The 12438-nt window shown below is 43.1% G+C and overlaps 2 protein-coding genes across 2 annotated transcripts in view; both read left to right on the forward strand.

Annotated features, from left to right (window-relative positions):
* Positions 1-825: 825 nt before the first annotated feature.
* T265_03294 (hypothetical protein) lies at positions 826-1095 on the forward strand (the record flags this gene model as incomplete). Its single annotated transcript, XM_009167740.1, has 1 exon — positions 826-1095. The coding sequence occupies one exon, from the start codon at positions 826-828 to the stop codon at positions 1093-1095; it is 270 nt and encodes an 89-aa protein (XP_009166004.1).
* A 9256-nt stretch (positions 1096-10351) lies between these two features.
* Positions 10352-12438, forward strand: part of T265_03295 (hypothetical protein) — a gene marked incomplete at both ends in the record, with an annotated part of 26433 nt that continues 24346 nt past the window's right edge. Inside the window, one exon of the mRNA XM_009167741.1 lies at positions 10352-10374. Coding sequence (XP_009166005.1) covers positions 10352-10374 — 23 coding nt within the window. The remainder of the gene's footprint in view (positions 10375-12438) is intronic.

Raw genomic sequence — 12438 nt, forward strand, 5'->3', positions numbered from 1 at the left:
CTCCGGATACTAATTCAACGCCCAGCTTCACAGCTCTTAAGGGTGTGCACTGTATGATAACCTCAGTGACAAAGGAACAGAAGAATAACACTGATGATTGCCATAGCTGTGGGGAAACTTTGAGGTAGTATGTGTCGAGGGGCCGGAGGACCTTTTTAGCCAGGGAAATCTGCGATTGTAAGTCGGTTGAATGCACGCTCAAACTGCGCAAACATGTGATACACTGTGACCATGTGGTTATGGCAATTCCTTGCGGATTGTGCCCTCAGCGCCACCCGACTTTCATTTAAGAGTACATGGGGTGTTGGCATTGCTACCATGATCGTTGGGTTTCGGGAGTAATCCCACCCACCCGTTCCACCGGAGGAGATTCTTGATCCCACTATCTCTGGTTTGAAATCATAGTTTAGTCAACCATCCTCGGGTAAGCAACGAACCACATCCAGTTTGTAGCACCTGACACCGACTCTCTTTTACCTTGATGGAAACATCGCCAGTAAGAGACAGCGAACAGGATTCCCTAGCAGATGGGTAGAATCTGCTTTGGCTTGCCTCGTAAATATTAGTGTAGGGCGTGGCAAGGTCGCGATAGATCTTCAGTGTAAAAGCAAACTAGATAGAAAGATCAAACCTCAACCCTAATGTTCGGCACTTTTACGCCCAGTCGTTGAGCTGCTGAATGCACTTTTTGACAAATGAAATGGGTGTTTTTGGTTCTGTGTTCACAGAAGTTCGTCCAGTGCGTGCTATTTTTTAGTTTAACTGAGTTTTATCATATATTTTGGTTCACGATCTGGTCCTACAGTTTTTTTAAATATTTTTCAGATGACTGACTCAGTGCACTCCATCAAATTGCCGGCCCCGAGGGAAGTGAGCCCGTTAATTCGAACAGCTCGCTGGGGTCTACTTGCTGTTGGAATACTTTATGGTGCGTTGCGTCTGAAATATCTCAAGTCTCGCGAAGTGAATATTCAAAAACGCAACAACATGCTACTGGCCAAGCGTGCAGCAGAATACAAGCAATGGTTTGAAGAACAGGCAGAAAAATCAGCTAGACAACTAGCGAAAGATGCTGGTATTGTTCCGAAGACCTAGAGCTATACCGAACGGCGGTTATACACATTAAGTTAGCACCAATAAAAACGCTCGAATAGAGAATCTTACTTCAGCTTTGGTGTTTTTTCATCTGTGTATACTCTGGCGGTTGTGTAGTGTTGCCAAGTTAATCGCCAAATTGTTCACACGGGTTGACTCTCAAAGTGATCTGTTTGGTCGGTAAGCATCCCGGGCTGGATCATCATGATTCAAGTGCCATGAAATCGTTTATTTCTTCGTCAGGAAACTGAATCTTATCGAGTATGGTGGCTGTTATGCTCTCGTAACCCACCGAATCCTGTAAGGAGAGCTTATGTCACACCTGTGGTGATTCCATCACCGGGTTGGTCAATGGGCAGTTGCCTGCCGAGCAGTTACTCAGCTTTCCAGGTTGGTTACGGGCAACGACTTGCTACGAACTATGGTGGTTGCACGCCGATCACTACTACGTGGATGACAACGTCCGGTTATGGGGTAGAGGTTTAGCAGCTTAGCATTTAAACTGAACGAATGTCAGTAATTACCTCGGTATATAGAAGCCAGCGCAACCCCACGATTTGAGGTTTATACAGAAGTGGTTGATGAGCCTCCAGTTGAACGATTCGACTTTTGAGGTTTGGTGCGCGACTCAGTATGGTTCATCCGATTACTGGAAATAGTCAATAGCTGGTTTCGTGCCAAGTTACATCAATCGGGATTTAGCAATTCGTGCTGATGAGGACAGAGACAAGATCCGGAAACCGGAGTACAGCCGGTCGCATTCACGAGCTTCCGATGAAATCTGTAGATTTGATCTAGTAGATTGTGTATATGAAGACGAGACAACCACATTCCTGTGCGAAGAACCATCTAGAAAGGCCCGTCCAGAGAAAAACAATACCAGATGTCGAGCCAGCGTGAGTTGGTCTCACAGGAAAGTAACTCTTAATAGTTTATTCTATGGGTCAGATGGGAAAGGGAGAATCGGAGTAGAACAGTTGGCAACAGGAAAAACGGATTTCAAGATGCAAACTAATCTCAGTCTATTCCGAAACCATGAGCCAATTCCCAGTCTTACCACTCTGATCGATCCGAAGAAAGTCCTGTAAAACTCGTGTTTGAAATGAGTGCGCGTGTTTGTTGTTGGGTTCTCGAAAGGGGTACCACTTCATTCCTATCTTTCGTTTCCATTTGTAATCGCTGAGTCTCCCGTACAAACCCTTTACTTCGAACAATTGCCGTGTTTCTATTCGCCCGTTTCTCGCTTTCATCATTGGACTGCATAGCTGCCCTCTGATTTGTCGACGCTACATATTTTCGTCCGTTCACGAATGAACTTTCCTTTAAGGTTTGTCCTCACATTCACTCAATTTTTTATCTTCAGCACTGCGTTCCGGGCTCAGTTTGGACTTGGTTGTCGCAAACATTTCGGCTGCACATTAAATCGGAGCCTGCTGCACAGGCAGAACCTAAACACCAAGTTTCGGTTTTGGGGCTGTTAAATCCGTAAACTACACCAAATGACTAGAATAGGTTATGCTCACACGGTATTTGCAAGTTGACGTGGATAACCTAAAAATTAATATTTTAGCCACGTCGCAAAGACCATGTATTGAACCCCGGGGACGGATGAGCTAAAATCCCAAAAACGGGGCGGTCGGTGCACCTATGATAGGGAGGTATACGCAGTGAACATGGACCTAATTTTCAGGTCGGACAGCATTGATTCCACTTACGTCGTATGCGGGCTTTCAGAGACGATAAGATTCGAATCCGGAATGCAACATTCGTGCCCTTACCGTGATTACAAGCTTCCCATAATATACAATCTCTGAACATATTGCCAGCGATCAGATTCAAAACTAATCTCCGGACGAGCTCGTTTTATAAATTATCCAAAATTTGGTTTTCATCATGCTCACGGAGCCTGTAAAGGTCATGGGCGATTTCATGAGCTTACAATATTCGAAAATATGGTCTAGACTTTAGCGCGATTACCGAGCATTCGTAATCACAACGTTGATGGCTTTTGATAGAGTCATTTGTTGGAACCCGAACGCAGGTGAATCGTGGCAGTTTGTGGTGCTGGAACCCAGCGGAATCTCTCGTTTCATGATATTTTTAAGCAACTGAATGTGCTGCCTCATGGTTCAGTTGCTATGATATTCGATATATCACGATACATTGTATAGACGTAATACACTACTCATAACGCTGCTTAAAACTCTTCGACGAAGAGTTTTGTTTTGTCTTTGTACACAGTTGTCGTTGCACTAAAACTCCTCGCTGTTTTTTATTCCGTACACTCCACCATCGGAGTCTTGTCCTAATTTTGATTTCCGAATCCCCGAAATTGCTGTGAAGTACAAAGTCGTGTTGGTCATTGGTGCTCCAGTTAAATTTGCTTTGATATTCACCTGGTGATTCAACTTTTCGACGGGCAGTGGGTGGACCGTCTTGAATTGTGACTGGTGTTCCTTCAGAATTGCCTTTAGGTATTCATCTGAAATAGCTCTGGCACGCACTCTTTATCGACCCATCAACTACTATGATATGAAAGCCTGTGGCGTGTGCATGCCCTGGCCTGCTATGATGCAACCATCACGAGTAATGGAAAGAAATAGTACGCACACATTTTCTACAGAAGGTACCTTTAAACTACTTTAATAACCTGAGGAAATTGGCCCTAGTTCTCTCTAATCATAGCAACGTCTACTAATGGGCCCCTTATCGTTAAAACCATTCTGTACAACTTACCCTGTTTTTGGCTGAACTGTGTTTTAGCTGTAACGGAAAGTTTGTCCAAAGTTGTTCTACTGCGCAGCAAAACGTGTGTTAGTAAATGTAAGAAAAAAGTCGATATTTCACTACCGGGCAGAAGTAATAACATTCCGGAATCGCATATATGATCGACTAAAGCATCGATCAGTTTGTGGGTTCCTAGTTGACAGGTCTCCGTAAACATTTTAGTGGCTGATGTCCGGAAACCAAAGGTCATTTCAGAAATCTTTTTCTCAGTTGTAAAATAGACAACTTTATTGTTATCACTGTTATCACAACTTATGGAAATCAGGAGTGATGAGAAACAGCGAACAAAATCGGGGACACTGAGTGTTCTTGGTTGCGCATGAGTAGTAGCTTTTCAAACGTGAACAAACGACGAAGGCTTCACCATCATTCTCCTAGACGTATTTGTCAAGTAGCGTTGTCAACACGAGGAACAGGCGTTCTCGTCCTGACGGAAGAGTCTAATTCAGGGACAATGTTGAGTTATCTTTAGCGCATTCATAACAATTACTTTTTTAATGGCCTCTATTCAAACTGGAAATAGGGTTGCGAAATTTTCACTGTCATCCTCAGAGGCTTATTCTGTCAGGAACTAGCTTCTGTTTGTCTTTTCTTCATGACTTAAGTGAATACCTTAAAAAAATCGACCCATGTGCATCAGTTTTACACTTTATTTACCAGCCGTTCTCTAGTTAAATTAGAAGTGGAAAGCATATTTCCTCATCAGACAACATCGATGTGTGTATATCTGTTTACCTTCTCGGTGGAGCAAGCTATACTGGTTGTATAGTGGGACAACTGTGTAAACGAGTGGATTTACTACTGATTCGACTTACTAGCGACAGCACTCGTGTATATGAGCTTTCATTCCTATCTTCAAAGTGCTAAAGTCTACCGAAACGAAGATTCTGGCCACAGCAAAAGTTACTAGTTTAGTGATTCAGTGGTGTAGAACTTTTGTTGAAAAGCTGGCGCTTATGCGTACAACCAGCAAAGTGACTCGCAACCAACCGCGGGTCGGCCCATGACTACTGAATTTCATTCTAACTGATATTGTGTTACATCTTGTCCATATATTTTCTCCCATGTAGAGGTATAAAACTGACAAACAGATATCAAAAAAGCCGCCCTAATCTATAACTGTTGTTTTAGTTGTTCGGTTGACTATACCTTTCCAACCAATTAGTCAATCTAATCATTTGATCCGATATTGTTAGCGCGCTAACAATGAAATATCTACCACAAAATTAGACTTTCTCACTTCGGTCAAATCAGAGTTCAAGTGATTCTAATGAAATGTGATGTCACCGTAGCTGACTTACAGACAAAGCCAGGATCTAGCATTAACCTCTGGCACCACGCATGTCCACGCATGCCTTTGGCTCAAAAGCCTAACCGCAAGGCAGCAGTGTTTGGCGAAAAATAAAAATGCATTACCATTTCTACGGAACAAGTCGCCACCTCTTCCAACCCCCAACCTGGGGGACCAGGAGACTGTGTTTCTCAGACCTCTAACCATTGACCAACCTGGTTATGAGAGACTGTGAGTGTCGCCGGGACGTGCCTTTAGGTATTCATCTGAAATAGCTCTGGCACGCACTCTTTATCGACCCATCAACTACTATGATATGAAAGCCTGTGGCGTGTGCATGCCCTGGCCTGCTATGATGCAACCATCACGAGTAATGGAAAGATAGTACGCACACATTTTCTACAGAAGGTACCTTTAAACTACTTTAATAACCTGAGGAAATTGGCCCTAGTTCTCTCTAATCATAGCAACGTCTACTAATGGGCCCCTTATCGTTAAAACCATTCTGTACAACTTACCCTGTTTTTGGCTGAACTGTGTTTTAGCTGTAACGGAAAGTTTGTCCAAAGTTGTTCTACTGCGCAGCAAAACGTGTGTTAGTAAATGTAAGAAAAAAGTCGATATTTCACTACCGGGCAGAAGTAATAACATTCCGGAATCGCATATATGATCGACTAAAGCATCGATCAGTTTGTGGGTTCCTAGTTGACGAGTCTCCGTAAACATTTTAGTGGCTGATGTCCGGAAACCAAAGGTCATTTCAGAAATCTTTTTCTCAGTTGTAAAATAGACAACTTTATTGTTATCACTGTTATCACAACTTATGGAAATCAGGAGTGATGAGAAACAGCGAACAAAATCGGGGACACTGAGTGTTCTTGGTTGCGCATGAGTAGTAGCTTTTCAAACGTGAACAAACGACGAAGGCTTCACCATCATTCTCCTAGACGTATTTGTCAAGTAGCGTTGTCAACACGAGGAACAGGCGTTCTCGTCCTGACGGAAGAGTCTAATTCAGGGACAATGTTGAGTTATCTTTAGCGCATTCATAACAATTACTTTTTTAATGGCCTCTATTCAAACTGGAAATAGGGTTGCGAAATTTTCACTGTCATCCTCAGAGGCTTATTCTGTCAGGAACTAGCTTCTGTTTGTCTTTTCTTCATGACTTAAGTGAATACCTTAAAAAAATCGACCCATGTGCATCAGTTTTACACTTTATTTACCAGCCGTTCTCTAGTTAAATTAGAAGTGGAAAGCATATTTCCTCATCAGACAACATCGATGTGTGTATATCTGTTTACCTTCTCGGTGGAGCAAGCTATACTGGTTGTATAGTGGGACAACTGTGTAAACGAGTGGATCCACTACTGATTCGATTTACTAGCGACAGCACTCGTGTATATGAGCTTTCATTCCTATCTTCAAAGTGCTAAAGTCTACCGAAACGAAGATTCTGGCCACAGCAAAAGTTACTAGTTTAGTGATTCAGTGGTGTAGAACTTTTGTTGAAAAGCTGGCGCTTATGCGTACAACCAGCAAAGTGACTCGCAACCAACCGCGGGTCGGCCCATGACTACTGAATTTCATTCTAACTGATATTGTGTTACATCTTGTCCATATATTTTCTCCCATGTAGAGGTATAAAACTGACAAACAGATATCAAAAAAGCCGCCCTAATCTATAACTGTTGTTTTAGTTGTTCGGTTGACTATACCTTTCCAACCAATTAGTCAATCTAATCATTTGATCCGATATTGTTAGCGCGCTAACAATGAAATATCTACCACAAAATTAGACTTTCTCACTTCGGTCAAATCAGAGTTCAAGTGATTCTAATGAAATGTGATGTCACCGTAGCTGACTTACAGACAAAGCCAGGATCTAGCATTAACCTCTGGCACCACGCATGTCCACGCATGCCTTTGGCTCAAAAGCCTAACCGCAAGGCAGCAGTGTTTGGCGAAAAATAAAAATGCATTACCATTTCTACGGAACAAGTCGCCACCTCTTCCAACCCCCAACCTGGGGGACCAGGAGACTGTGTTTCTCAGACCTCTAACCATTGACCAACCTGGTTATGAGAGACTGTGAGTGTCGCCGGGACGCCACCCAGTATAGCTCAATGGGTCGATGAGGTGCGCAAACCGTCACACCACGGTAAGATCCAGTCTCTTCATGACGGTTCATCAACACAGCTGTATTGTATCCTATTATATGAATTGAACCAAAGGAGATATCACGCAATGTGCTGAAAATTCGTGGTGGATAAAACGGCTCCTATGGAAATATCTCCACGGTAAGATCCAGTCTCTTCATGACGGTTCATCAACACAGCAGAATTGTATCCTATTATATGAATTGAACCAAAGGAGATATCACGCAATGTGCTGAAAATTCGTGGTGGATAAAACGGCTCCTATGCAGTGGAAATATCTCCTATGGTGTAAAGTCCTTATTTGTTAATCTAGTTAGGTAAGATTCACCAATGGGTTCTGAAGAGGATCTTGTCAATATCTGAGCTCACTATAACCTAACCTTCACACCTAATATCACTTTTTCCCAGAAGCATATGAGAGCGCTATAGGGGATCTGTATTACAAGCAGTAGTGATGCGAATGCGATTAGGCTAAATATCACAATTATCTATATGCAGATGGTCAAACTCTCTGACGAAACCGAGAATGTGTACAGCAGATATTGTTTTATGAAAGGTTGTATTAAACTACAAGTGGAGCTTGTATTTAAGTTACACACTGATGCTTCGAGTTAGTGGCCAACGATTTAGAAGACCAAATGATTCAAAATCCAGTGTACAGTTGGGAAAGTGGAGCCTTCGAGACAACCTCGTTACACTTTGGACAAATGCACGATTTTCTTCAGAAAGACTGCAGCCTATGGGGAGAACGGGCCTAGCTAGATGATTTGGTCGCAGACGCTTCAGAACCAACCGAGATTACACCATCAACTCCTTCGTATGCACAAGGGGCGCTGCCCCTGCCTTCCGACAATGTTCTTATTCATTTGCTCACCAAGCTACTCACTTATAGGGAGTAGTAGGGGTAAACAATTGCCATAATTAGCCTAACTAAACTTCTTTGACCACTTCAATTTCATCTGAAATGTGAGGCCGTTTTATTAGTCTTCACCGGTCAAGTGACAGTGCTAGGGAAGTCAACCTCGCAACTATCTTATGTTACTACCTATGATTTTCACCACAACTCTACTCCTGGAGGATGATATATATGTAGTAGCCAGGAAATAGATCCAAATGAAAATGAGACTCAGAATAAATAGGAATATTACTTTGAGCAGCTCAGGTAAGGTGACAAGGACTACCCCATGGTGCCATTTCATCGAGGGATGCTTCACCAGTAGTTTTTGTTTGGTTTTCAAGTGACTAGTCGAAATACGGTGCTGCTTACCGATTTTGCGCTACACATAATTCGTTCCCTTAATTGTTTATCCCACTGTAACGATCATAGGCTGTTTCGCATGCGTTGAAAAGCCCATTAGATCCGGAAGCACTATCAATACCTTCGTGCCTTCATTCTGAAAAGGGCTGGGTAACAGTTTGAAACAAGTAGCAACACTTCAGGCCGCTTCACTTCAAAACTTTGATGACCCATTTATTTGTGGTTAGACTTTGTAAGAAAATCACGCCTCACGCTTCTGGTCTAAAAACAGCTACTGGCTGAGTTCTCTAGGTCCATCTTGCTTGACCGTCAACATGAGTCCCAGTCGTATGGGTGTTAGGAATACAGGTTGGCCAGTTCAACAACCTCGACAGGCGAAACAGAATACAGAGTCCGAAGATGTGGTTTATTTTATCAACTTTGTTATTTTTTCGAATATGACAATCGTTCACAGTCCAGTTGTGGCAGAAGATGTAATAAAAAATAGTCTCAGGTGTGGATGCATCCATCGCAACATTTTCAATGCATCATTCTTACTAATTTGCTAATTTCGCAAACGAAACGCGGTGCTTCGAAAAGAATTTGACGGGGAGTTCTTCGTCTTAGTTTTACTCAAAAAGTGCAGGAGGCGGCAGCGATTCTGAGTTGCGAGAAAAAGGACACAAGCGGCCTTATATTTTGCGCTGGGTTTTTTGACCGAATTTCCTGTTGACTGGTAAAAATGCCCTGCACTCCGTAGACTTCTAAGACATATCCGTTCAATACTCACGCACTTCGAAAGGCATCCGAATTCCACCCAGTTTTCTGGATGCGTCAGAAGTTTTAGAAAATTCTCCGAAACACGGTTTATAACGTGGTGTCTCTTCGTTCTCAATAACAAGGAACTGTATGATCGTTGAAAGCTACTTCTAATGTGGCCAATGTGTGAAGACGAGATGGCTGAGTGGTTAGAGCGCTAATTTACTGGCCAGAAGGTCCATGGTTCGAAGCTGACGTCTGCCTCCCGACTTCCCTGGTCTAGGCTTGGGCGACCTGGCAGTATCCCAGCGCTCCCAGTGCTTCCTTCGGGTGGCATGGCAGCTAGGCTCGGAAAGAGTAGTACTGCCAAACGATTTTCAGATTTTTAAAGACCATGAAACTATGAATTGAGTCATTCCACGACGATGCATTGAAAGAATGCTACGGTCTTTCATGAAACTAACAGACTGGCCGTCCATAGGTTATCCGGAAATATTCTGAAGTTGATCAGTGCAAGCAGATTTCAATGAAACAGATAAAAGTAATCGTCAGGAAATATTCGGCTCATCCCATGGATTTGAGCCACAGTGAGGCTTTTACTATATGGATGATTAAGGTGCCTGATGTAGTTCTAACTATATTCGTGGTTGGACGCCTTCTTACGTTAGTAAATAGTTTTCGAGTAGTCTAACCAACATAGAGTTTTCGCTTGTTACATCCCCGTCTTGTGAGAGCAAGATTGTACCTCTGTCTTATGTGATAATGCTACTCTGTCACTCCGAACTTGAAGGATTGTTCCTGTGAGATCCGTTTTAGTGATCCAAGCTGTTGTGTTTAGCGCCGTGCCTCACAAAACTGAATTTGACTGAGGACATACAGGACATTTGAAAAGACTTCTACTAATCCTGAGTAAAAAGAAATGTTGTGAGGCAAGTTGGAAAGCTCACCTGCACCTCATTGCGAGGTGTAAAATCGTTCCACTTATTTTCACAATGTAGAATTACTTCACAATACTTTCAAACAATGGCTGCACGCGTTCCTCTCCGGTATGTGAAGGTTCCCAATTACCAGCGTATCTGATCTTTCCCTCCTTCATTAGTGTGTGCGTATTCGTTGTATGTTACATGCGCTTTCAAGTTCGGAAACAATGTTGCTATAAAAGGTAGAATTGTATTGGCTATAAAACTACTCCGTGATCTGCGAAACTGTCCAATCGTTAGCATTTCTTCACTAGTTGTTTCAACCACCCCCTCGTTTGGTGGTACGCTGTCGCGCAAGTCAAAGAACTACGAGAATGCGCGAAAACTTTGGGATCATTCAACTTTTGTTGATAGTATCAGAAGAACTGAGAAATTCCAGTCGAGTCCCTGCCCCAAATGTGAAATCAATCCATGCTGTAAAGTCAAGGGACACTGTGCAACGGTTTCACTCTTATCGGAAATCATCAGTAAAGCACCTCCACGAAACTCCAGGGAGTTTTGAATCAACGACTCCGGCTAGTAGCATGTGGCCGTGAGTGGTTTATCAACGCTGTGATTAACTCAGATGGGCTATAGCGCCACTCTATCACCGAATTCATACCCGGTTGTCTTTTGTTTGTATTTCCGGTTGTAGTGGATGGGAAAACCAAACAAGTCACCCAAGCGAGAACATGCTCACTTGTTCTGACGCAACATTTCAGATGCACACTCCTGGAATACTGGTAACACTATCTCTGCCTGTCAGACTATCTGTATTTGCATCTTTCCGCGGTTGAACACATTTCGTTCTGGCTCCCCGTGATGAATCGGATCTTAACTTTGGGTGCTGGTGAGTTCGTTAGCCTCGATACTTAGAAAAAGCCCTTCCAGGTTCACTCTTAAATAGCTTCAGTCTTGGCAGCAGTCTTAAAGACGCACTCCATTGATAACTGGGCTTCATGTGTGTTTGTAATTAGTCCGTTACTTTCGCGTTGTTCACGTCAGTCTACAGTACTTCGTTCTTCTGTCATCAAATTCACCCTCAATTGTGCTGTGTCACACACAGACGCACACACACACACACACCTAAATCTGCTTGAACAGAATTTCTAGAATGAGAGCGAAACCTGAGTTCACCATGGCTTATCCGGGGTATCTTCGTCAAGATATATGTGCAACTGTTCCAACAAGAATGACGCGCAGACACCAGGAATGTTTTTGATTTTCTTAATTAATCCAGTCGTCACAATGACCAGATGAAGCGGCTGACTCATACTCACTGATTTAACGCCTACCTTTTGAAACAGTCAGGATAAGAATTTTTCGCCGTCCAAGATCATGTGGGCGAAAACCACATACAAGCTGGACTTACGGCTACATTCACTCTAACATGGAAACCATTATGGTTTTGTGATAGGGATTGCATTGATTTTCTCGCTCCACCGAGTAATTCAAACCACCCCCTCTGTGATTAGATATCCAAGTCCCAGATAGTGGTTCCCTATGCCTGCTGGAAAATTGGGCCTAGAATGCAGGTCGGTGACGCATTTGGGAGGGGTGATGTTCTATTCCATATGGAAATGTAGATGACATCCCAACATTGTCGTCTGACGTTATCGGTGCTGTGTCACTATTTACTTACCACGTGCTTCTGGCCAAAAATCAGGTCGACCGGTTCGAGAAGAAATGGTATCGGCGCACCCAATACAGGTACGATTGCGGGCACCTTTCTTCGGATTGGTTTCTGTCATTCACTGAGTTTTGCCAATTAACGGCGTGGGTAATAATGTAAAAAAAAATCCAACAGATCCAGTACCCCTCACTCCATAATGTCACCTAGTATTTTTAGTCCCTCATTTGGCAATGCCGTCAATCGCTTCGTGTGCGTATATCCATCAACCATCTCAGACTTATTACGTCATACGTATCATATGACTCGGTGTGTGTTATCGTGTTTGTGGCGATATCGTGGGGGTAACGCATAATTTGTTGACCTTCATGTTAAATTTCATTTTCAAATTCTGCATCACTCCTGTTTTTACTTCAATGAACGGCAGCTGAAACATGTAAAATCCTGCGTTAAACATGTAGGGCACGCGAGTAATACACACGGATGAGATAGCATTCTAGCTTGGTCAAATACACTGGCAG

This window comes from Opisthorchis viverrini (assembly GCF_000715545.1).
Source record: "Opisthorchis viverrini unplaced genomic scaffold opera_v5_47, whole genome shotgun sequence".
Lineage (NCBI taxonomy): Eukaryota > Metazoa > Platyhelminthes > Trematoda > Opisthorchiida > Opisthorchiidae > Opisthorchis > Opisthorchis viverrini.